Source organism: Bombina bombina, chromosome 11 (genome assembly GCF_027579735.1).
Source record: "Bombina bombina isolate aBomBom1 chromosome 11, aBomBom1.pri, whole genome shotgun sequence".
NCBI classification, from domain to species: domain Eukaryota; kingdom Metazoa; phylum Chordata; class Amphibia; order Anura; family Bombinatoridae; genus Bombina; species Bombina bombina.
This window is the reverse complement of record NC_069509.1, coordinates 73,849,596-73,875,680: the sequence shown is the minus strand read 5'-3', so window position 1 is coordinate 73,875,680 and position 26,085 is coordinate 73,849,596. Positions and strand designations below refer to the sequence as shown.

The 26,085-nt window shown below is 38.8% G+C and overlaps 1 protein-coding gene across 1 annotated transcript in view; it reads right to left on the bottom strand.

Annotated features, from left to right (window-relative positions):
• GRAP (GRB2 related adaptor protein) overlaps nt 1–26,085 on the bottom strand; it is a 185,407-nt gene that overhangs the window by 58,748 nt on the left and 100,574 nt on the right. The window contains exon 5 of the mRNA XM_053694995.1: nt 8,253–8,415. Within this exon, the coding sequence (XP_053550970.1) occupies nt 8,253–8,415 (163 nt within the window). The remainder of the gene's footprint in view (nt 1–8,252; nt 8,416–26,085) is intronic.

The following is a 26,085-nucleotide window of genomic DNA, read 5'->3' as shown; positions in this document are numbered from 1 at the left end:
CGGGCCATTTTTTGTAGTACAACGGTCCCACCCCTTGCTCTCTCTCTTCCCCCTCTCTTTTGCACTCTCTCCTCCTCTCTCCTCCTCTCTTTTGCTCTCTCTCTCTGTCCCCCCTCTCTTTTGTGCTCTATTTTGCTCTCTCTCTCCCCTCTCTTTTGCTCTCTCTCCCCCTCTCTTTTGCTCTCTTTCTCTCTCCCCTTTCTTTTGCGCTCTCTCTCTCCCCCCTCTCTTTTGCTCTCTCCCCCCTCTTTTGCTCTCTCTCCCCCCTCTTTTGCTTTCTCCCCCCACCTATTTTGCTATCTCTCCCCCCTCTTTTGCTCTCTCTTCCCCTCTCCTTTGCTCTCTCTCCCCCTCTCCTTTGCTCTCTCTCCCCTCTCTCTTTTGCTCTCTCTCCCCCTCTCCTTTGCTCTCTCTGCCCTCTCTCTTTTGCTCTCCCTCTCCCTCCTTTGCTCTCTCTCCCCCCTCTCCTTTTCTCTCTCTCCCCCTCTCTTTTGCTCTCTCTCCCCCTCTCTTTTGCTCTCTCCCCCTTTCTTTTGCTCTCTCCCCCTCTCTTTTGCTCTCTCCCCCTCTCTTTTGCTCTCTCCCCCTCTCTTTTGCTCTCTCCCCTCTCTTTTGCTCTCTCCCCTCTTTTGCCCTCTCTCCCCCTCTCTTTTGCTCTCTCCCCCTCTCTTTTGCTCTCCCCTCTCACCTTTGCTCTCTCTCCCCCCTCTCCTTTGCGCTCTCTCTCCCCCTCTACTTTGCTTTCTCTCCCCCCTCTCATTTGCTCTCTCTCCCTCCTCTCCTTTGCTCTCTCTCCCTCCTCTCCTTTGCTCTCTCTCCCCCCTCTCCTTTGCTCTTTTTCCCCCTTCTCCTTTGCTCTCTCTCCCCTCTCTCCTTTGCTCTCACTCCCCCCTCTCCTTTGCTCTCACTCCCCCCTCTCTTTTGCTCACCCCTCTCTCCTTTGCTCTCTCTCGCCCCTCTCCTTTGCTCTCTCTCTCCCTCTCCTTTGCTCTCTCTCCCCTCTCTCTTTTGCTCTCTCTCCCCTTTCTTTTGCTTTCTCTCCCCTCTCTTTATCTCTCTCTCCCCCTCTCTTTCTCTCTCCCCCCTCTCTTTAGCTCTCTCTCCCCCTCTCTTACTCTCTCCCCCTCTCTTTTGCTCTCTCTCCCTTTTATTTTGCTTTCTCTCCCCTCTCTTTAACTCTCTCCCCTCTCTTTAACTCTCTCTCCCCCTCTCTTTTGCTCTCTTTAGCTCTCTCCCCCCTCTCTTTTGCCCCCTCTATCTCTCTCCACTCTTTGTCGCTCTCATGCCACGCCCACTCCCCGTCGGCCACGCCCATTCCCGGTCCAACCACACCCAACCACTCCCCATCACGGCACTCCCGCCAACCACGCCCCCTTGTCACGCCTGCTCCGCCCGACTACACCCATGACCACGCCTCCCACAAAAGCAGATCTGATCCAAAGTTGATTCTAAAGGCCAGGTATGTTTGTCCTTTCACAGTCTCTACTGCACATGACTGCATCTGACAAACATACCTGGCCTTTTATTATATAGGATGGAATAGTCATGCAGAACAACAGAAGTTCTATATAACAACATCTGCTTTTCCTATTAAAGGGACAATGTACACGTTCAGGTTGTAATATAAGAAGTTTAGACATGTGCAGCCCTGGGTTCCGCCTTGCTAAGTATTTCTTAATTTTCTTTACATTTAATTGGTGCATTCACTTGGATATTTTCACATAACAAATATCCGCTTTCCGTTACAAATTTGCATTCGTAATGAAATGAATGCACATGCCTATTAATTAGTGAAACTTTGCAATATACTTTCATTATTTATTTTGCACCCTTTTCCTGTAACGTAAGCCTGAAAACTGAGAGAGCACTTGACAAGCTTTACAGGCCTAAACGTATCTCTCTCTAATTGGAAGTTTGTTATCTATCGTTTCTGCTAAAGCCAGATAATGGAGATTTTGTAAACACTTAACACAACAGCTATAGTAAGCCTACTGAAGTCCGTATTGGCTCCCCCAAATAAGGAAAGAGTTGAGTGGACTTTGATCAAAAACAATTGCAGCAAACTGGGTGTTCATCAGTTATAATTATTTTTAGACTATACTGCTATGTTAATCTATCGGAAGACTGCATAAAAAAGTGTTTTCTGTCCCTTTAAATCACCCTTTTTCTGTAATAATGTTGTCCTTGGGCCCGATTCTTAAAAATTTACTAGCATAGAGTTCAATAAGCCCCTAGCATTGGCATGAGCGTGGCCTCATGCATTTTTCTAATAAAATGTTCTAAGTCCTGGTAAAGTGGTAAGCTGCCTCCCATATAAATCGTTTAGGGGAGAGTGAATGTGTGATTTTATTTTTTAATAAAAAACAAATCATTTTCATCAAATTGCTGTATTTTCATTTTTCCTTATAGGGACATGAAAGCTACATTTTTTTATTTCATTATTCAGATAGTGCATGCAATATTAGACAATTTTACAATTTACTTCTATTATTTAATGTGTTTCATTCTCTTGGTATCCTTTGTTGAAAAGCATACCTAGGTAGAGTGTTATTGGCTCACCCATGTGCATTGGCATTTCTTTATCAAAGGATACCAAGAGAATGAAGCAAATTAGACAATAGAACTAAATTGGAAAGTTGTTTAAAATTGTATGTCTTAATCTTAAAAGAAAAATGTTTGAGTTTCATGTCCGATTAAAAGGACATAATACTCATATGCTAAATTATGTGAAAGTTATAAACATCTGTATATAAGAAAGGAAAATATTTTACCTCACAATTGCTTCAGATCAGCTCACAATAGGGTTGCCACCCAGGCCCAGCCGCTATTTTACAGACATGGCCGGTATTTTAAAAAGTTGAAAATAAAGATTAAATATTGAAATTACGATGGTATCATGACCAAATATTTTCTTTTATTGGAATCTAATTATAAACAAATGATCATATAATACCAGTCCTAGCAGCTTTAGTTCCTGATTTATGCTGTACAATTATTTATGCAAACGTAAGCTAATAAACCTGGCCTATATTTTTTTCAGAAAAGGTGGCAACCCTAGCTCACAATAGTAAATGCTCTGGGAAGAGTTATTCTTCAGCTACTGTCAGCTACATGTACAAAAAAAAAACCAATCAGCTTCCTCAGTCACACTTTGCTTTACTGTGATCTTATGAGATTTTACTGAAAGTAAACTGCCTGAGGAGGGAAATAACATGATTATGCTGCACATGCCAGATGCACGCTCCTTTGCAAGTCCTGGGACTAGCATCCTGATTGGCTGCTTAAAGTCCCTTTACAATGGGATGTGGCTACTGAGGAAATTATGAGGTAAAACATCTTCCTTTTTTACACGTTTGGATGATATTTTCTAGTCATCTTTTTACAGCCAACATGCATCACTTTCAAGTACTTAATTATTTTTGTATCATGTCCCTTTAACATGAAGTATTTGAAGAAAGTGTTTTAAGACCCTGATATAGGCCAGGTGGAAGGTCATTGTTGGGTCAATAGGTTTGAATACTTGGATGGTAGCAGGGGTGTTGCCAGTGGGGCACTAGCCACCCCAGTATAATGGCTGGTCCACCATATGCCTCCCAATGATGGCTTATCACTATCACTCCAGCGGGCCTGCCTGTAGAACGGCCAACCCTGCCCACAGCCCTCCCATTGAGGCCACACTCACAAATCACTGGTGCACGTTGAGGAGCGCGTGTATTACGAATTGAAAGTAAAAGGTTTGCAGGCAAGCAAAACCCGGCACGCTAACAAAATATTGCAACTGCTTTAACCTCTTCTCCCCATAGAAGTCAATAGGGAGAGCGCAGAAGAAAAAAATCTAACACCTATTGCTCACGCGCTAACCCGACAGGAGTTATTCATATTTCACATGCCAATAAACCCCCCCAAAAAATATTTCATGATACAGATAGAGCATATAAACATATACAACTTTTCAATAACCTTCTATTATGAACTGTGCTTCCTACTCTCTGTATCCTTTGTTGAAGGAGCAGCAATGCACTGTTGTGAGCTAGGTGAGCACATTGGGTGAGCAAATGACAAGAGGCATATATATGTAAAGCCACCAATCAGCAGCTAGCTCCCAATAGTGTATTGTTGCTTCTGAGCCTACCTATGTATGCTTTTTTAACAAAGGATACCAAGAGAATGAAGCAAATTAGATAATAAAAATAAACTTGAAAGTTGCTTAAAATTGAATGCTCTATATGAATCATTATAGCTTAATTTTGATTTTACTTTCATGTAACCTTTAATTAAATAACATCTTAGCAGATAAATTGTTGATGTAGACATTTGTTTTGCCTGGAAAAGCTGTAGGGCTTTGATGTTAAACCATAAAGACACAGGTGGACCATAATAAAGATTTAAAAAAAAACATGTTTTTCACTTGCACTGCACGCCACCTATATTATGATGTGTATAATAAACAGGGCGTTATATTTGCCTAAAGCTTGTATATTGGAATAACCATTAGTATGCATTTTTGGGTGAGTACTTCCCTAGGTTTATATGATTAATGTCTGTCACTCATAAAATGCACAGCAAGCATTTAAATGGGTAAAGGCTTCTAACATAAAATAGCAGTAACAACATATAGAAGCTTCCAATATAAGCTGCGCCTGACTGTGCTTGTAAAATAGACGCACAGCGAGTTCTGTATCAGATATTACATAGTCTGCGTTAATTTGCATACATGTTGATTGCTGCTATAATATACACCCCCTCCTTTTTCCTTCTTAGTGGCAAATTATTTTATTTAAAGGGACACTAAACCCAAAAATTTTTCTTTTATGATTCAGATAGAGCATGCGATTTTAAGCAACTTTCTAATTTACTCCTATTATCAATTTTTCTTCGTTCTTCTGGTATCTTTATTTGAAAAAAACAGCAATGAAAGCTTAGGCTCTGGCCCATTTTTGGATCAATACCCTTGATAGCGCTTTCTGATTGGTGGCTATATTTAGACACCAATCAGCAAGTGCTACCCAGTTGCTGAACCTAAAATGGACCAGGCCCTAAGCTTTCATTTCTTGCTTTTTCAAATAAAGATACCAAGATAATGAATACAATTTGATGATAGGAGTAAATTAGAAAGTTGCATAAAATTACATGCTCTATCCGAATCATGAAAGAAAAAAATTTGAGTTTAGTATCCCTTTAACATCTTTTTTAATCTCTTGCTTAAAGGGAGAGAAAAGTCAAAATTAAACTTATATGTTTGGTTAGAGCATGAAATTGTAAGCAACTTTCCAATTTACATCTGTTAGCAATTTTACTTCTCTTGGTATAATTTGTTAAAGAGTAATTTAGGAAAGGTCAGGAGTGTGCATATGTCTTTAGACATCTTGCCGCAGTGTTTGCAATGCTAAAGACACGCTCCTAAGCTCCTATCAGCCTACTTAGCTTTACTCTTCAGTAAAGGATACCAAGAGAACAAAGCTAATTTGATAATAGAAGTAAATTGGAAAGTTGTTTAAAATTGCATTCTATGTCCGTGCACATTTAAATTTGACTTTACAGACAGCAGTGAAGCAGCACAGAAAATAGCGATACTGAAGGGACAGGGTGTACCGGTAATTCAATACCTGTCAGTGGGGCGCCTCCATTACATGAAGCTAACAGCAACAGTACAGTGACAAATATGACTGTTACTGTGTATACAATTGCTGTGACAACCAACCACAGTGAATACAAATTTAAAATGGAGCCTAGATACTGATATGCTGCAATGCATGCTGGTAAGGTATCAGGCTCACTGGGCGATCACTGGTGCTTCAGGAGTGAGGCAGTTTACTTTCATTTTCCTGATCCCTATGTCATGTGACAGCCATCAGCGTATCACAGATTTATATACCTACAGTACTGTATATTCTTGCACATGCGTTGTAGGAGTTAAAGGGACAGTAAACCTCAAAAATAATGTTATATAATTCTGCACATAGTGCAGAATTATATAACATTATATTAGCCAAACTTTGTAAAACATAATATACCCTTTTAAGTTTTTTTTAAAAAAAGGCTGTTTTACAGACCCGCTCTCTGTCCTCTTCTGAGCGGGTCTGTTTGTTTAACACAGCGCATCTGGCCAGCTGTATAGTCACAGCCCGGCCCGACCGCGCCATAACACTAAGTACAGCTCGTTCCTGCTGTCAGACAGAGCAGGAGCGAGCTGCACTTAGTGTTATGGCGCGGTCGGGCTGTGATTATACAGCTGGCCCGATACGCTGTGTGAAACAAACAGACCCGCTCAGAAGAGCACAGAGAGCGGGTCTGTAAAACAGCCGTTTTTTTAAAAAATTAAAAGGGTATATTATGTTTTACAAAGTTTGGCTAATATAATGTTATATAATTCTGCACTATGTGCAGAATTATATAACATTATTTTTAAGGTTTACTGACACTTTAATGCCTCAGAAACTGTCTATATAATTAATTTATTTGAAAATATGTTCAGTTCCTCTCAGACCTGATTCCCTTTTTAGTGGCCCTTTAATTTATCAAGCATTTATGGGTACATATCACTCACAATTTGAGGGAAGTAATATCTTAAAACTTTGAAGTTGAACCCCTTTTTCAAGAATTTCAGATTGCTCTGTCTTATGTACCACCGAATAGTAGGGATTTGACTGACCTCCTCTTTCGGACAGATATATTAAAAAAACAAACATTTTCTTTAAACCTTTTCAATGATACTCTATTTCCAATTACTTCTTTTTTTATCATCTGTAACAAATTTATATACCAGGAACAATAGAATAAGAAAAATAGAGACAAACTCCAACTTTTGAAAAGTGAATGGATGGAAGATACTATGGTAACAGTGATTATAAACACAGATTGACGATATTCAATGAAACTTTATTGTCAGATGTTTATGACTGGCACATGACTGCTTAATTTAACCTTTGTACTCAGGCAAACTAATAACATATTTCTTGATAAGTGACATTTTCATATTTTTACTATGTGAAATCCCTCACTTATTTTTTTTAAGTGCACAGCAACCAGGAGACTACAATAATATAGTCAGATATAACATGAAAAAGACATCCAGCGCTATTCAAAATCAAGTATATTTGCAAACACTCAGTAGAAATGTGTGATATTTTGGTGCCTGCTATTTAACATCAAGAATTACTGCAGAAATAGCACATTAGTCATTTCCGCAACATTTTATCGCAGTCTTAGGGGTCCATTTATCATTGTGCGGACGGACATGATCCGCTATAGCCAACCATGTCTGCCGCACATCGATAAATGCCGACAGCGTACTCTGTCGGTATTTATCATTGCACCAGCAGTTCTTGTGAACTGCTGTTGCAATACCGCCCCTGCAGATTCGTGGCCAATCGACCACTAGCAGGGGGTGTCAATCAACCCGATCGTATTGGATCGGGTTGATTTTCTGCGATTTCTGTCCGCCGCCTCAGAGCAGGCAGACAGGTTATGGAGCAGCGGTCTTTAGACCGCTGCTTCATAACTTGTATTTCTGGCGAGCCGTTCGGAGATTGATAAATAGACCCCTTAGTGTATTGTTTCAGGAAACAATACAAGTGTACAAATTTTCATTTGCAGAGCAGATATAGGGCTAGATTACAAGTGGCACGCTAACATTAGCGCACGCAATATTAAAATATCGCGCTCACGTTAACTTGTGCGCATATTATACGTTTAAAGTAAATGTGACTGTATGAGAGCAAACTAAATTTGCGCTCCCCAGGTTAGTGTGACTAAAGCCAGGTTGTACAAAATACATCATAAATACATTAAAATAAAGTGTTACACTCGTATAAAATAAAAAAATATTCATATGAATATTAAAAAAAAAAAGTTATAAGGGTGTAAAGGTATATGGTATATGACAAGGTATTTAAATGGAAAGGGCTATAATGGATATATACATACATATGTATATATGTTTATATGTGTATATAAACACATATATACACATGTATACACATATACACACACATACAGTATATATACTTACATACAGTATATATACAGAACACACACTTTATATGATTATCTACCTCATAGGTCCCCATCCCCTCATAGATCATAAGATCATACATATAATTGGCTTCTCCCTTCTCAAACAGCTTGCTGTCTTGTCTCCCTATCGCAATGATTGTAAAATCACTGACTGAACTATTGTATAACTTAGAAAATAAAAATATATTCAGTTGTTTTTGGCCTATGCCAAACTCCCATTAACACAGAGCAATTACCTTCTCCTCCTCATCTCGTAAGAAGACCTGGTGAGTTTTGGCAATAGAACTTGTACGGTAAAAATCCACTAGCTCGTTTAGAGAGTTGAATTTTGTTTCCCAAATGTAATACACACCACTCCTCTCCCTCAGTACCTTGAAATGCTGAACATGTTGCCCATAGCTGTAAATACAGAGAGAAACACAATAATTACAAGAATGCAGTATACATTTATGTACTTGTGTATATATACAGATTTTTATTTCACCCAACTTTTGTTTCAACACCTTAACGACTGTGACGTACCCTGTACATCACTGGTTGTTAAGGGATTGTCTGGCTATAATAGCGCGGGTAAGGCTTGCTAAAACAGCGCTATTGAAAACGGCACCCCCATAGAAAAACCAGCGTCATTAAGGGGTTAACTGGTCATTGACAGATTAAAACTAGATAAAGAGTTATTGTGAAGACATAACAATTTGTCTATTATAAATAAAGTTCATTATATGATAATCTTATGAAAGAGGGGAATCAAATAACAGAAACAAATTATCTTTATCCCATAGAGAATCCTGTCAGATCAATACTTATTACTTCTGAATTAACAAATCTCAATAGGGGAAGCAGGTTCATTTTAACAGTGGGCCTGCCCTTCCCCAATCCTTATTGGTTAATCTGATTAACCAACCAGGATTGCTGTTTTTCTATAAATATAAGGGAACCATTTCTTTTTAGGTATGGAAGGAAGATGACAATAAACTGTTGCAGCAGGGTTGGAAGAGACTGAAGTGACAATATCTCTTTATATTACATTGCTATGGCTTTGTAGCTATCCATAACAGCTTACTTAGGATTTATCACATATAGGCCTAGATTATAAGTGGAGAGGTAGTTTGTGCTTGTGTTTGAGTGTTAAAGCTGCTAGAAATATTTTTTTTGCTCTCTGATATTTGCTCTCGTATTACAAGTTGAAAGTAAAAAGTTTGCGTTCTCGTGTTCTCGCGTTCTCGCGCTCACAAAGTCGAGGTAACAAAAAGACTTTGAGAAATCGCGAAAGCAAAATCGCATTCCCCCATAGACATCAATGGTGCAGACAAAGTTATAAAAAAACTAACACCCACGAGTCGCGAAAACACGATCATTGTTATTTAAAAGTAAAACATCAAAAGATAATATTGCACATTTCATAATCCAATGTTCTGCACATATATACTGTATATGTATTTTTATATATATATATATATATATACCTATACATATATATAATCGTGTGTGTGTGTATATATACACACACACACACATGATTATATATATGTATAGGTATATATAGGGAGTTATACTGTATGCTATCCGCCTTGCAGCACAAGAGGAATTATTTTGAAACGAAACAAATTAAAATGTTTAAATTATTCAGAGGACTACAACACAACTGCTTGCCTCTTGTTATAAATATTATGCTTTTCCAATTATTGTGATTTCTCCAACATGTAATTGTAATTCAATGGGGATTGTGTATTTGTTTTTATCTTTTTTCATATATAACCCATGACAGTTTAGAATTTCTTTAAAAGGATAATAAACTCATAGCATATATTAAGAATTGATTTGCAAAATAAAGGTTTTAAATTGTTTAATACAGTTTTTTTTTGTTAGTACAATTTATACAATTTTGCAATTCAAGAGGTAGTTCAGGGAAACACCCTAAGAAAAGCCTGCTGGAATCTATGTTCCTGGTCTTCTTTGTTGCCCTTTGATCTAACCACAGTGTAGAATTATTCAAGCTCAGATTGGGCACTCCAACATTGTTGGTAGGAATTTTGGGACAAGCACAATGTTATGGCTAAATAAATATATTTTCCTTAAAGGGACTATAAACATTATGATAACGGTTGTACAGTTAAAATCTGTAGCTGCAATAATCTACAATAATTCTCTAAGCAGAAGTGAAATGTAAAATTTTGTAATAAAATGTTATTTTAAAAAGTGTCGTACTGTTCATGGCACCCCCCTCTATTTAAATTAACATGTTTTTTTCCTACACCGTCAAGGCTAAAAGGTTTGTAGTTGTTAGACATAAATGTGCAGAAGGAAATTCCCTTTAGCAGCTTTTGCTTAAAGACAAAGACAACTTTTATCATTGTTATTACAATTTATACTTAGTAAAAATATTTTTTTATGTTTCAAAATAGGTGAATGTTTATTTATATTTTAATGCTCACAAGAAATGTAACTCCCATTAAGGACTGATTGCTTACTGGCTGATAAGTGGAACTCCCACTGTTTTATTGGTGAAGACATTTTTTTTTCTTCTCCATCAAGATACAAAGTCATCACTTACCAAACACACAGGCCATTCCCTGTGTGTATACTAGCACTGCTACTATTAATAATTCTAATAAAACTTAAATTACAAACTTTAAGTTTTTTTTGGTGATGACACACTTGTCTCACTTAAAGAGACAGTCTAGTCCAAGATAAACTTTAATGATTCAGATAGGGCATGTCATTTTAAACAACTTTCAGATTTACTTTAATCACCAATGTTGTTCTCTTGATATTCTTAGTTGAAAACTAAACCCAGGAGGCTCATATGCTAATTTCTTAGACCTTGAAGGCTGCCTCTTATATGAATGCATTTTGACAGTTTTTCACCACTAGAGGGTGTTAGTTCATGTGTGTCATATAGATAACACTGTGCTCATGCACATGGAGTTACCTAGGAGTCAGCATTGATTGGCTAAAATGCAAGTCTGTCAAAAGAACTTAAATAAGGGGGCAGTTTGCAGAGGCTTAAATATAAGATAGTCACAGGGGTAAAAAAGTATATTATTATAGCAGTGTTGGTTATGCAAAACTAGGGAATGGGTAATAAAGGGATTATCTATTATAATTATTATTATCATTTATTATAATAATGATGATGATGATAATAATAGATAATCCCGGGGGCGGAGCCAACCGGCAGAGTGATCAGACGCACATTTCAGGAGCTCTGGCTCTTAATCTAGATATGAGGGATGAAAATATAATTTACTTTGTACTTTCAAAGCCTCAGGGACGTTCTTCACAAGACCTCATCACAAGCTATGCTGCTAAGTAAGATCGGTGACTTAAATGTTAAATGTAACCCGGCTTTAAGCCCTATGACGCAGCCTTAAAAGAGCAGATCGGTACGGTTGCAACCTCCAGCCTAGAGATAGCTAAAACTTGACCAAAACTCATAATACCTAGGGGGCTGCTTATTACCTATATCTAAAACACTTCCTTAAGCTACCGGAACAGTCCTGAGAGTTTTACCGGTTATGGCCTAGATTATCTCAAGAAGGAAAATGGCGACCGCGGAAGACTGGGAAAAATCAATTCTGACCCTACTTGAAACTTCCTTTCGGCTCTTTGAGCTGCAACTGATCAGTGACTTAACAGAGATTACCTCTAGGCGTATCCTAACTACTCAAGACATACCAACTCAAGAGGTACAAGGCAAATCGGATGCTAGAGTGATCACATATATTAAGACCCATACGGCTGGAGCGGAAGCATCACTTTATACTACAAAGAGGTTTAAGCAGATAGCTGTGAAGGAATGGCAGACAGCTGATCAGCGAACACTCTATCTGTTGCTTGCTCCCGAGATTATTTCTTCATTAATCCTGAGCGGTGGCTATGAGGGGCAGGCAGCCCCTGACATGTGGAATGAAACCAGCATGCTACCGTTGGTCTACAGAAAGCAGGGAGTTTGACGGCTAATGTCACCGGACATGGAGATCGTGCCAAGCCTTAAGACAAGGTTTATACCTATAGGAATGACTGATCGGGTACTTGTCACTGTTTCAGTAGGGGTCTATCTCATGGGACAGGTTCTCCTACGCCATACATCTATACCTGTGTTAGATCTAGTTGTTCGGGGACCGTTTGTTTATGCCTGTATATTTTTTCCATGCTTATATGTATTTTTTAAGGAGCTATTGTTTGTGCTATATTTGTGTATTGTACATGTTTGTTCATATAGCATTACCATGTTGTCTACTTAGACATGACAGATTAGTTTAGATCATTAATGGGCATGCGTTACATTGAATGAGTTAGTACTTATCTGTGCTTAATGTTCTACTGACGCAGACACTATTGGTTCCTTTGATCAGGGCGGTGTGCTGCCAGCAGCCGAGGCAGCACGACCATCCTGTTAATTACATGTGAATAAATGTCTTCTATTCTAGATATTTTAAGAGAGGGTAATATTGTCATGTTCTCCTTTATTACATAACTTTTGTCAAGGTAAAACTGTATTCTAGCTAATTGAGACCCCACTGAAATTGATATAGCTAACCATCATATTGAATGTTTATTGTATACTATCACACAGTGCAAATTTTGTCTCTGGGGTGGTATGGGTAAATGAGTCATACAGATAGGGTGTACAATAGTCATGATAGTATAGTGCCTGTCATACACCAACGTAGGATCCCCTATTTTAAGATCAGACAAGTAATATCTAATTGGATTTTTTAATAATTTACTGCAGATACTTATTCAGCAGATCTGAGAAAACAACCTAGAAGGGATTGTTTTAGATCATTTTAGGATATCCAAATATTTGTTCCATGGTTTCTCCTTAATTTATAGTCCGAATGCTACATATTTTGACCATTATTCTTGATCTGAGTGACACTGCTCCCATTTTTAGATTCCTTTAATCCATATATGTGTGCTTAACCATTGATATATGTGTCATTATAGTCAGGGTATGTACCTGTTGACACAATAATATTAGATAACATTTGAGTTACAAACCATTTTTGATACCATTGGCTCTGTTCCCCCCCTCACTTAGATTACCCGCTAAGATAAGGGACACAGATCTCATCTTTAAATCCCTACAACCTACATATGTGTGCTTAACTATAGATGTTATTGATAAACCCTTTCTTAATATATAGGTGTAATTATAGTCCTGAGGGCCCTCAAGGGGCCCTATATGTTATAAATTTAAAAAAACATTTGAGGTCAGTCTTATGTATTCATTAACCTCATAGATAACATTACATTACTGGAATCAACTCTGGACCTGACTTCTTCATTACCTTTAGTTATTGACTTGTGAGTTCTCATTTATGCTTTTAAATATTGTAATGCTCAATGTCTGATCAGTAGTGTATATTATTGTAAATTTCCCTTACGGGTCTGTGGTTATTATGTACTGTTTTCTTCTTTACCTCAATAAAATATTTAAAATAAAAATAATAGATAATCCCTTTATCTATCTTTTAATACAATAAAAATGCTGGTGTAGACTGTCCCTTTAAATGAGTTGCTACTATATTGCAAACAAAAAAAAACCAAAAAAAAACACACCAACAAAATCTCAATATCATATGATGTTTTACAAAGTCCCAGCTCAGCTGGACATAAAGGCATTCCGAATCCACATTGCTGGCTGCTCATTCACAATAATCCTGGACCAGGGGTCAAAGATGTCAAACAAAATCACTGAAAGTCATAAGTGTGTTTCCAAACTCATGTTTTACAGTGAATTGCGTCCCTATGATGTCATCTAGTTCTGCCAACGTGCATTTCGCCTCAACTGGACAGTAACATGGCACTTTTTTTGGACAACAATAGTGTCTCAGCACAACTTTTTAAGCATTAAGCATTTTGAAGATGTGAACATCTTATTTCAAGATTCCACTACCAAATTTTGTTAACATTAGTTAATTTAATTTGGTGTTATAATAATTTGTATATCAACATTTATAAATAAAGTTCTGTATGATGTTAAATGATGTGAAAAAGTATCTTGGACTTAATTAAAATAAAAGAGCAAAGTCAGAGGTTTTTTTATGATTCTACTAAGACACGTGGGAACTGTTTGCAACCTGTAATTAACTGAAATACTGTTTCAGTGCAGACACTATAATTTGTTTTTAATTTCTTCTGTCATAAAAGATGAAGGCAAGATAAGAATATTATGCTGACAGCCTGGGCAGAGGTTCAGTCGAATAAACTAGTAATAAGCACTGACAATAATTAGAAATATTCCTGTGATTTACAACTTTTTGTTATGTTAAAGAATATTGCTTTTGTTTTACAAACACAAATAGTTTAAAAATGGCATCATTTAAAAATGAAATCTAGCATTTAATGTCTAGTTTAAAAAATGATTTATCTGAATTGTGAAAACAAATGCAAACATATGTACTAATTAAAAAAAAACAAGTCATAAAAGATTTAGGAATTTCTTTGTTTAAGTTGAAACAATTAAAAGATTTGAAACATTAAGGGAGGAGCCTAAATTTAAAAGAGATGTCAATTACTTTCTGTTGTAAAATATTGCCTTGCAATGCGTCAAAGATATAAAAGAAATTGTGGAAATTTAAATGTATAATTAAACAAATAAATAGTAACCTTAACTAATAAATTAGAGGCCATTTTGACAATCAGAAATTCTTGTTAAATGCATTATGGGTTTTTTAAATACATTCCGAAAATGTGAAAACCATACAAAAACACATTTTATCTTGTGTTTTTCAAATTCATTGTGGCAAGAAAGAAACAAAAAACAAATATATCTTACAGGTGGATGAATTTAAAACAATATTCCTGTCAGAAAACACTTAAAATAGCAAATAATTATAAACAATAAATTACGATAGTCTTCAGAATGGTAATCAAGAAGTTTACCATACTTATCATATTACTTTTCAATTCAAGCCCATTCCAATTAATTTGCCATCCTTGCAATAGCGCCGTTATTTAAAGCTTTTCTAATGCATTTGGCCCTCACAATCACCTCTATACCTTGTACAGGGAGAATTAGACACTGTAAAAAGTTAATTTGCAGCTTAGCGCTAGATTAGAAATAGAACGCGGTCGTTAGCATGAAATGCGTCATTTTGCCCTCGTCCTCACAGAAAGATTAACACACAATCCAAGTGGATGGTTAAAATGTTAATCAAATTATCTTAACTAGGCTGAAACCTTTTTAGAGCACCCCATACTTTTAATAGACCTGAAGTAAATGATTATCACTTTTCTAGTTTGCCTTACATGTGAATGCTATGGAGAAAGATGATTTAGGTCGCAGGATTAAAGGGATATTGTATATGACAATGGGTGGGACTGGGAAAGTATCAAAGTTATATTTGTGTTTGTGTGTGTGTGTATATATATATATATATATATATATATATATACACACAGTATATTTATGTGTGTGTATGTATGTATGTGTGTATTCGCTTATGCTTAAAGGGGCATACAATCTATCTAAATGTTTTCTTTTGTGATTCAGAAAGAGCATGTGATTTCAAACAACTTTCAAATTTACTTCTATCAAATTTTCTTCATTCTATTGGTATCCTTTGTTGAAGAATGCACTCTGCTGACTTCTCAAGGCTAACCCTTCTACATATCTATCCCTAACTGTCTGTAGCTGATAACACCTGCAATACAATTCACTTTATACTAACTTTATGACAGTGGCTAACCTTGTTGTATGGAGACTAAAGCCCAGATTGGCTACTCCAAATAAGGCAAATGGTGGTTGGAGTTTGACTATTGGAAGCTAACTACCGTAAAAAACAAAACGTATGCTTACCTGATAAAATGTTTTCTTTCCGGATATGGTGAGTCCATGGCTTGAGTAATTACTGTTGGGAATATCTCTCCTGGCCAGCAGGAGGAGGCAAAGAGCACCACAGTTAAACTGCTAAGTATCACTCCTTTACCCACAACCCCCAGTCATTCGACCGAAGGGAAATGGAGAAAAAGGAGTAAAACAAGGTGTAGAGGTGCCTGAGTTTATAGTCAAAAGAACAACTGACTTAAAATAAAGGGTGGGGCCGTGGACATTTTGTTTTTCTTTCCTAAGATATAGTTAGTCCACAGCTTGAGTAATTACTGTTGGGAACTAATACCCAAGCTAGAGGACACGGATAAATAGGGAGGGACAAGACAGGCAGTCCTAAACAGAAGGCACTACCGCTTGAAGAACCTTTCTCCCAAAAGAAGCCTCAGCCGAGGCAAAAGTATAACATTTGGAAAATTTTGAAAAAGTATGCAGAGAAGGCCAAATTGCAGACTTGCAAATTTGTTCCACAGAAGCTTCATTTTTGAAAACCCAAGAAGAGGAAACAGGTCTTGTGGAATGAGCCGTAATTCTTTTAGGAGGCTGTTGTCCAGCAGTCTCATAAGCCAAAGGAATTATACTTTGTAACCAAAAAGAAAGAGTAGTAGCAGTAGCTTTCTGACCTTTACGTTTCCCAGAGAAACAGACAAAGAGGGCAGAGGACTGGTGAAAATCCTTAGTCGCCTGTAAGTAGAATTGAAGAGCACGTACAACATCCAAATTGTGTAACAAACGTTCTTTGGAAGAAGGAGGATTAGGACACAGAGAGGGAACAACAATTTCCTGATTAATATTTCTATTAGAAACAACCTTAGGAAGGAAACCTAACTTAGTAAGAAAAATAAGATACAGGGAATCTCACTGCAGAGCTGAGAGTTCCGAGACTTTTCAAGCAGAAGAGATAGCAACAGGAAACAAAACCTTCCAAGATAACAACTTAATGTCTATGAAATGCAACGGCTTAAACTGAGCCAGCTGTAAAACTTTAAGAACAAGGTTAAGGCTCCAAGGAGCAGGGATAGGCAAGGTGTCCGTAAATGGACACTGGTGTCCGTGACTAGCCCTTGCAGTGTCCGCCACAACCTTAGTATATCTTTTCTTTCTGATTAAATAATAGGAATAAAAAAAAAATGTAGTGTGAATAAAGTTAGTGACTTGTCAAGAGACTGCTAGCAATATTGGGTGATAAGTTATGGAATAAAGAAAGCCTCAGTGAAATACTGGATGTATATCTGCATCTGTATAATAACACCCATCTCTATACAAAGACACAGTAGTGACACTGGCACATGTGTATAGCCAGACAAGGGCTGGTTGTAGGGTCAGTGGTATCTGCATCAGTATAATAACACCCAGCGCTATATAATGACACAGTAGTGACACTGGCACATGGGTATAGCCAGAGGAGGGCTGGTTATAGAATCAGTGGTATCTGCATCAGTATAATGTCCAAGAATGAGCACAGCACAGAGGTCTGGGTGCACAGGAGACCAGGGGCACTGCCACAGCCCCCCAATAATCTGTCAATGGTACACACAAAGAGGAACTCCAGCACTCCAGTAATAGAAAAAGGCAATTTATTAAGCAACGTATCGGGGTCACAGCCCCTTCCTCATGCTATATCTTTATTAAACAACATATCACCATTTAAATACCCTCCTCTAGGCGCCAAAAATGCACCTACATTGGGGAATTGTCTCCCTCTAGTGGTTATTTATGGTCACTATACCAAATGTATATACTATTTCCTAAGTGATATATATTGCTACTTATAAACACAATACACTATGGTTACAACTATACAGGAATATACAACGATATCAAAAATGCATAAATATGAAAAATCTTATCTACAAATGTATAAAAGAATTATTTTGTAAAACAAGTGTATTAAAAATATATATGAAGATGCAGATATCTATATTTTTTGTATGTTTTACTCTACTCAATTAATATAGGTTCACTTACTCAAAGCTCATTTTCCAAAATCATATAGCTATTTGGATAGTCATAGGGGGGATATATAGAAAAGCAGACTTATATTATGTTCAAATCTTGTTATGCAATATTATAACCTTGGATAAACTACTAAAAGAAATATGTTCCTTGGAGGAAGTACATAATGCTTTAGAATAAACTTTAGAAAAAACATAATGCTTTTAGAAAAAACAAGACAAGTCATAATCTCTGTTGAGACCCCTAGGTTGAAGTGTAGCTAGTTGGTGTATCCACCACATTTCCCTTTGTTGGAGGAGACGTTCCCTATCCATTCCATTTCTATTAGGGCCTACATGGTCTATTATCTGCCACCTCATCTGGCTGACACTATGTCCTTTCTCTAGGAAATGACTTGAGACTGGGGCATCTTTGTTATTACACCTAATGTTCGATCTGTGCTGACTCATACGGTCACGGGCCTTACGAGTAGTCTCGCCGATATAAACCAAGGAACATGGGCATTTTATAAGGTAAATTACATGAGTTGTCTCGCAGGTATAGAAGCCTTTGATATTGTATTTCCTACCACTTTGAGGGTGGTGGAAATTCTCTCCTTTAATGATCGAATGGCAACTCATGCAATTGTAACAGGGGAACGTACCTACTCTCTTTTTCCCAGTGATTGTCTGTTGTATTTTACCCGTGGTCCCCAAGTCTGTTTTAACAAGCTGGTCTCTTAGGCTCTTGACCCTTTTATAGGCCATGAGTGGTGGTTTTTTAAAATATGTGACTCCCTTGTTGCATTCCTCTAAAATATGCCAATTTTGGCGTATTAGTTTAGCAATTTTGTTACTGAGTGGATTATATTGGCTCACAAAAACCATTCTATCCATATTCTTGTCTGTGTTCCTACTCCTAGTTTTATCCAATTCAGTAAGTGTATTATCCAATAATTTGTCAGGGTATCCCCTATTAGTGAATTTTTCTTTCATTTCTTTGAACCTATGGGATTTCCTGTCATTAGAGCTTACAATCCTATCTACTCTGAGTAGTTGACTTCTAGGAAGTGACTCTATCAAATTTCGGGGGTGAAAACTATTGTACAGAAGGAGGTTATTTTTGTCTGTTTCTTTACAGTGTAAATCAAACTCTAAAAGTCTACCCGCTTTGATGACTTTCGTGTCTAAAAAGGCTACATGTTCCTCACTGTAGTTTACAGTAAATTCTAAACCTCTTACTTCTATATTAAGCTCTTTAACGAACTGTAAGAGGGACTCCACGTTGCCCCACCATACGCCAAACACATCATCAATGTAGCGGAGCCATACTGCCCCATACTTTCTAAACAATGCATTTTGATATACACAATTTTCCTCAATTTCCTTCATGAAGAGATTGGCGTATGATGGGGCAACGTTGGAGCCCATAGCAGTGCCTCTTATCTGGACATACCACTGGTCCTGAAACAAAAAGTAGTTCCAGTAAAGGATCAATCTCAAAAGATCTTCAATAAAATTAACCTGACCATGACCATATCCCCTGTCCACCATCAATGTCTTCCTTATAACAGCTATCCCTGTTTCGTGTTTTATAGAGGTGTAAAGACTTTTCACATCCATGGTGAACAGGAGATATTTGTCACTGGGAAATTCCAGGGCCCTTGTTTTTTCCAGAAAGTGGTTAGTGTCTTTTAAATAACTTGCCATCTTAATAACTTCTGGCTGAAGTATTCTATCAAGGAACCTGGAAATATTAGTATATACCGAGTCCACACTCGAGACAATAGGTCTCCCTGGTGGTCTCTGACTGTCCTTGTGGACTTTGGGTACAGTATAGAAGATAGGGTTGCGTGGATTATTAACACTTAGAAAATCCATAAGTTTGTTATCTATGATGTTTCTATCTACTGCTCTCTGTAAAATGCCTGTAATTTCCTTCTGTATAATATTTAATGGATTCTGTTTCAGTGTCTCATATGTATCCCTATCTCCTAATTGTGATAGTGCCTCCTTGATATAATATGCTCTGTCCATAATGACAGTGGCACCACCTTTATCAGCCCCCTTGAATATGATGTCACTGTTCTTCTTAAGGTTCTCTAATGAATTTTTATCTGTTTTTGAAAAGTTAGATAATTCAATTCTATTACCTTTGTGCCAAGTTTTTGAATGGTCTTTTTTCTTATATTGGTCTTTAAATTGTGCCACCCCATTTTGTATCAATTTGATAAAGGTATTAACCCCATGTTCACTTAAATTAGGGTTGAACTTACTCTTTTTCCTAAGGTTAAGATTTTTAAGGGACCATTCATTGGCTGTATCTGCAACATATACCTCTTTACCACAATTCTGCTGTTGAAACCAAATTTTTAATTTAATGTTACGAAAAAATCTATATAAATCTTTATCCACTTCAAAAAAATTGGTGTTACGATAAGGGCAAAAGGATAATCCCTTATTAAGCATTTTACTTTCTTCCTCAGTTATTACATAGGAGGAGGCATTAATGACAATGTCCTTAGGTGCAGTACAACTACTCACAAAGTCCTTTGTCAGTACTTCTTCTTCTTCTGCCCCCTCCGTGCTGATCTCCGCACTTCTCCTTTTTTGTCCGCGGTGTTTCTTGCCTGCCCTGCGGTTCCGGCGCTTTCCTCGCTGCTTGACGTATCCAAAGGGGAGGACTGTGATGACGTCTCTTGGTTGCTTGACGTTCCTGACGCTTTGCTCTGATGCAATCTTCGTTGGCCGTATCTGCGTCTCCCCCTGGGTCCTACTGCGTCCCGGTTTCCCTGGTTACCACGCCAACGGTACACTCTGCCTGAGCGATAGTCGTCCTCATCCCTTTGGAACTTTGTGCGCTTTGTTTCTTTTATTATTTTTTGTTCCTCTGCCACTTTTGTTGCGATCCTGTTCTCCATTTCGTTGAACTCCTCCACTGTCATGGTGGTAAGTAGCTCTTCTTTATGTTTTGCGATAGCTACTTTTTGCAGCTCCATTTCTTCCTGCAGGGACTCGACTGTCCAAACCATGATATCATAGGAGCATTTATTCAGGATTGCCTCAAACTTGTCACAGTACTTTTTGTTATTACTCAGTAAGGTAGGGCATGTATTCATGCGGAGGCCTCTAGGGATCCTCTTTACCCTGTAGTATTCTGCTAATGTGGTAGCGTGCAGTTCCCATTTCATCTGCTTGAATATTAACTTTTCATATTCCTTATTGGTAGTTTCTCCCGGAGTGGTTCTCAGGAAGTCTCTTGGGCCCTTCATACTGCATCAGTATAATAACACCCAGCACTATATAATGACACAGTAGTGACACTGGCACATGGGTATAGCCAGAGAGGGCTGGTTATAGAATCAGTGGTATCTGCATCAGTATAATAACACCCAGCACTATACAAAGACACAGTAGTGACACTGGATCATGGGTATAGCCAGAGAGGGCTGGTTATAGAATCAGTGGTATCTGCATCAGTATAATAACACCCAGCACTATATAATGACACAGTAGTGACACTGGCACATGCGTATAGCCAGACAAGGGCTGGTTGTAGGGTCAGTGGTATCTGCATCAGTATAATAACACCCAGCGCTATATAATGACACAGTAGTGACACTGGCACATGGGTATAGCCAGAGGAGGGCTGGATATAGGGTCAGTGGTATCTGCATCAGTATAATAGCACCCAGCACTATATAATGACACAGTAGTGACACTGGCACATGGGTATAGCCAGAGGATGGCTGGTTATAGGATCAGTGGTATCTGCATCAGTATAATAACACCAAGCACTATACAAAGACACAGTAGTGACACTGGATCATGGGTATAGCCAGAGGAGGGCTGGTTATAGAATCAGTGGTATCTGCATCAGAATAATAACACCCAGCACTATATAATGACACAGTAGTGACACTGGCACATGGGTGTAGCCAGAGGAGGGCTGGTTATAGGATCAGTGGTATCTGCATCAGTATAATAACACCCAGCACTATATAATGACACAGTAGTGACACTGGCACATGGGTGTAGCCAGAGGAGGGCTGGTTATAGGATCAGTGGTATCTGCATCAGAATAATAACACCCAGCACTATATAATGACACAGTAGTGACACTGGCACATGGGTGTAGCCAGAGGAGGGCTGGTTATAGGATCAGTGGTATCTGCATCAGTATAATAACACCCAGCACTATATAATGACACAGTAGTGACACTGGCACATGGGTATAGCCAGAGGAGGGCTGGTTATAGAATCAGTGGTATCTGCATCAGTATAATAACACCAAGCACTATAAAATAATGTTTTTAATTTCAAATGTACATTGGTGTCCTTCACTAAGGTCTGTACATTGGAAAATGTCCGCCACAGCCTTTGTCTGTGCCTATCCCTGCCAAAGAGGAGCAACAGACTTAAAGACAGGCCTGATTTTGACCAAGGCCTGACAAAAAGATTGTACATCTGGCACATCCGCCAAACGTTTATGTAGTAAAACAGATCAAGCAGAAATCTGACCCTTCAGGGTACTGACTGACAATCCCTTCTCCAGGCCTTCCTGAAGAAAAAATAAAATTCTAGGAATTCTAATTCCACTCAGACAGAACTAAGCTTTCAATCTCCAAGCAGTCAGCTTCAGAGAAACAAGATTTGGATGAAGAAAGGGACTCTGAATCAGGAGGTCCTTCCAAAGAGGTAGTCTCCAAGGTGGGAGAGATGACATCTCCACTAGGTCTGCAAACCAGATCCTGCAAGGCCAAGCAGGGGCTATTAGAATCACAGACGCCCTCTCCTGTTTGATATGAGCAATGACTCATGGAAGGAGAGCAAACTGAGGAAACAGATATGCCAACCTGAAAACCCAAGGAACCACCAGAACATCTATCAGGGCCTGCGGATCTCTTGACCTTGAACCGTACCTTGGAAGCTTGGCGTTCTGATGGGACACCATCAGATCTAACTCTGGCACCCCCCATTTGAGGACTAAGCTGGAAAACACCTCCGGATGGAGTTCCCACTCCCCAGGATGAAATGTCTGTCTGCTTAGAAAATCTGCTTCCCAGTTGTCTACTCCTGGAATGTGGATGGCAGATAGGCAGCAATTATGGGTCTCTGCCCACTGAAGAATCCGAGTAACCTCCTTCATGGCTAAGGAAACTCAGAGTTCCTCCCTGGTGATTGATGTAAGCCACAGAGGTTATGTTGTCTGACTGGAACCTGATAAACTGGGCTGAGGACAACTGAGGCCAAGCCAATAGAGCATTGTAAATCACCCTCAACTCCAAGATGTTGATGGGAAGAGCAGACTCCTCCTGAGTCTAAAGGCCCTGAGCTTTTAACGAGTTCCAGACTGCTCCCCATCCCAGCAGGCTGGTGTCCGTGGTCATCACGATCACCCAAGAAGGACTCCGAAAGCATGTGCCCTGAGACAGATGTTCCTGAGAAATCCACCATGGGAGAGAGTCCCTTGACGACTGATCTAACTCTATTCTCTGAGATAGATTCACATGGTCGCCATTCTATTGTCTGAGCGTGCACAACTGGAGAGCTTTCAAATGGAATCGAGCAAAAGGAATGATGTCCATGGAAGCCACCATCAGACCAATTACCTCCGGAAAGAGGAAATTATTTTGTTTTTCCTGACCTCTGTCAGAAAACTCTTCATCAATAGAGAATCTATTATGGTCACTAAGAACACTACTCTTGTAGCAGGGGAAAGGGAGCTTTTTTCCAGATTCACATTTCATCCGTGGGAACAAAGAAAAGACAACAATATCTCTGTGTGAGATTTTGCTTGTTGAAAAGATGGCACCTGAACCACTATGTCGTCCAGGTAGGACACCACAGCAATTCCACGAGAACGGATCACTGCCAACAGAGCCCCCAGAACCTTTGAAAAAAATCTGGGAGCCATGGCTAGACAAAATGGATAGGCCATGAACTGGAAATGTTTGTCCAGAAAGGCAAATATCAAGAATCTGTGATGGTCCCTGTGAAAAGGAACATGAATATATGCATCCTTTAGGTCTATGGTTGTCATGAACTGACCCTCTTGTACTAAAGGAAGAATGGAGCGTATAGTCTCCATCTTGAAGGATGGAACTTTAAGAAACTTGATTAGACACTTCAAGTCTAGAATGGGACGTAAAGTTCCCTCTTTTTTGGGAACCACAAATAGGTTGTAGTAGAACCCGAGACACTGTTCCTGCACTTTAACTGGAACTATCAATCCCAGGGAGGAAAGATGTTGTATACATTTCAAGAACGCCTCTCTCTTTATCTGGTCTGCAGATAATCTTGGAATCTGCCTCTGGGAGGAAAAGTCTTGAATTCCAATTTGTAACCCTGGGATACTATGTCCACAGTCCAGGGATCTGGGACATCTCGTATCCAGGCTTGAGAGAACTGAGAAAGTCTGCCCCCCACCTGATCCGATCCCAGATCGGGGGCAAACCCATCATGCTGATTTGGAATCAGCTGCAGGTTTCTTTGATTGTTTCCCCTTGTTCCAAGACTGATTGGGTTTCCAAGAAGACTTGGATTGTTCCTGCGAACAATCCAATAATTTCTGCGAAACCGGGTCCAAACAAGGTTTTGCCCTTGTAAGGAATCGCCAGAAGCTTGACTTTAGAGGAAACGTCTACAGACCAGGATTTCAACCATAATGCCCTGTGGGCTAGGACAGCAAAACTAGAAGTTTTAGCTCCTAGTCTAACAACCTGTAAAATGGCATCTACAATAAAGAATTGGCCAATTTAAGAGCTTTAATCCTATCTTGAATTTCATCCAAGGAAGTCTCTACTTGAAGAGAATCAGACAAGGCATTGAACCAATAAGATGCCGCACTAGTCACAGTGGCAATACACTCCGCAGGTTGCCATTGGAGACCTTGATGAACATAAATCTTTTTCAAATAAGCCTCCAGCTTCTTGTCCATCGGATCCTTTAAAAAGCAGCTATCCTCAATAGGAATAGTGGTTCTCTTAGCCAGAGATGGCCCCTTAAACTTTGGTTACAATATACCAAGGGTCTTTAATGGAGTCAACAGGAAACATTTTCTTAAAAATGGGAGACAGGGAAAAAGACACCCCTGGTTTCTCCCATTCCTGGGAGATAATCTCCCTAGCATGGTCCGGCACAGGAAAAACCTCAGAAGTGGAAGGTTCATCAATGAAACTATTAAGTTTACTAGATTTCTTAGGAGTGACAACGACAGGGGTATCAAAATCATCTAAAGTAGCTAAAACCTCCTTTAACAATACACAAAGGTGTTCAAGCTTAAATCTGAAGGATACCACCTCAGTCTTAGAAGAAGGAATTATACTGTCCGAATCTGAGATTTCACCCTCAGAACGTCCCGATGTATCTTCATCATCAGACTTCTGAAAAAGGGCAACTTGGGAAGCAGAATTGAGATAATCTGGGAATGGTAGCTAATGTCGCAGATACGGCTGAAGATACCTGGGCAGCAATTTCTGCTTTTAAATAAACTCCACTAGGGCACTGCATATGATGCCATTGAGGCTTGGGACGTAGCAGGAGAAAGCTGAGGTATTATTTTAACAGCATCATCCTGAGAGACATTAGGCTCAAAAATTTTGCCTTGATTTTGCAAGGTTTTCTTGACACATGCAGAACAAAATTGCATAGAAGCTGCAATTTGTGCATCTAAACATAATAAGCATGAATTCATGAAAGCAGGCTCTTGATCCATGCCAGACATGCTGTGAAACAGTAAATAAACTTGTATAGATAAGTTTCAAGGATTTTAATATTCAATTAAAATAAGCCAAGGAAAAAATACACTTTACATTTTATCCCAAATTAGGATCGATCCCCAGCTAAAATTATGTGAGAAAAGTTAAGAAAAAACATTTAATAAACATCAATTAAACTTATAAAATACCCCTCAGGCAACCCCACACCTCAATTACTGAGGTGTCTTACAAAACAACTTTTTTCTCAGAAAAATTATGAAGTAAAGCCGGTCATGTGACCGCAACTGCCAAGCTCAAATTACTGCTGTGACACAGAGAGGCACCACTTCCAGAAATATTTGTTTTTTTCAAACCTGACAGTTTAAAATGTTGCATTGTTTTATTTTAAAGCTAAGGGGAAATGAATAGGGGTCTATCTATCAAGCTCCGATAGGAGCTTGACGGCCCGTGTTTCTGGCGAGTCTTCAGCCCGTGTTCCTGGCGAGTCTGTCCGGCATGTAGACAGTTACAAGGTATGAGAAGACACAGTTCTTAACAGAGACCTTTGAAAAAGAAAGAACAGAGTAGCCAACTC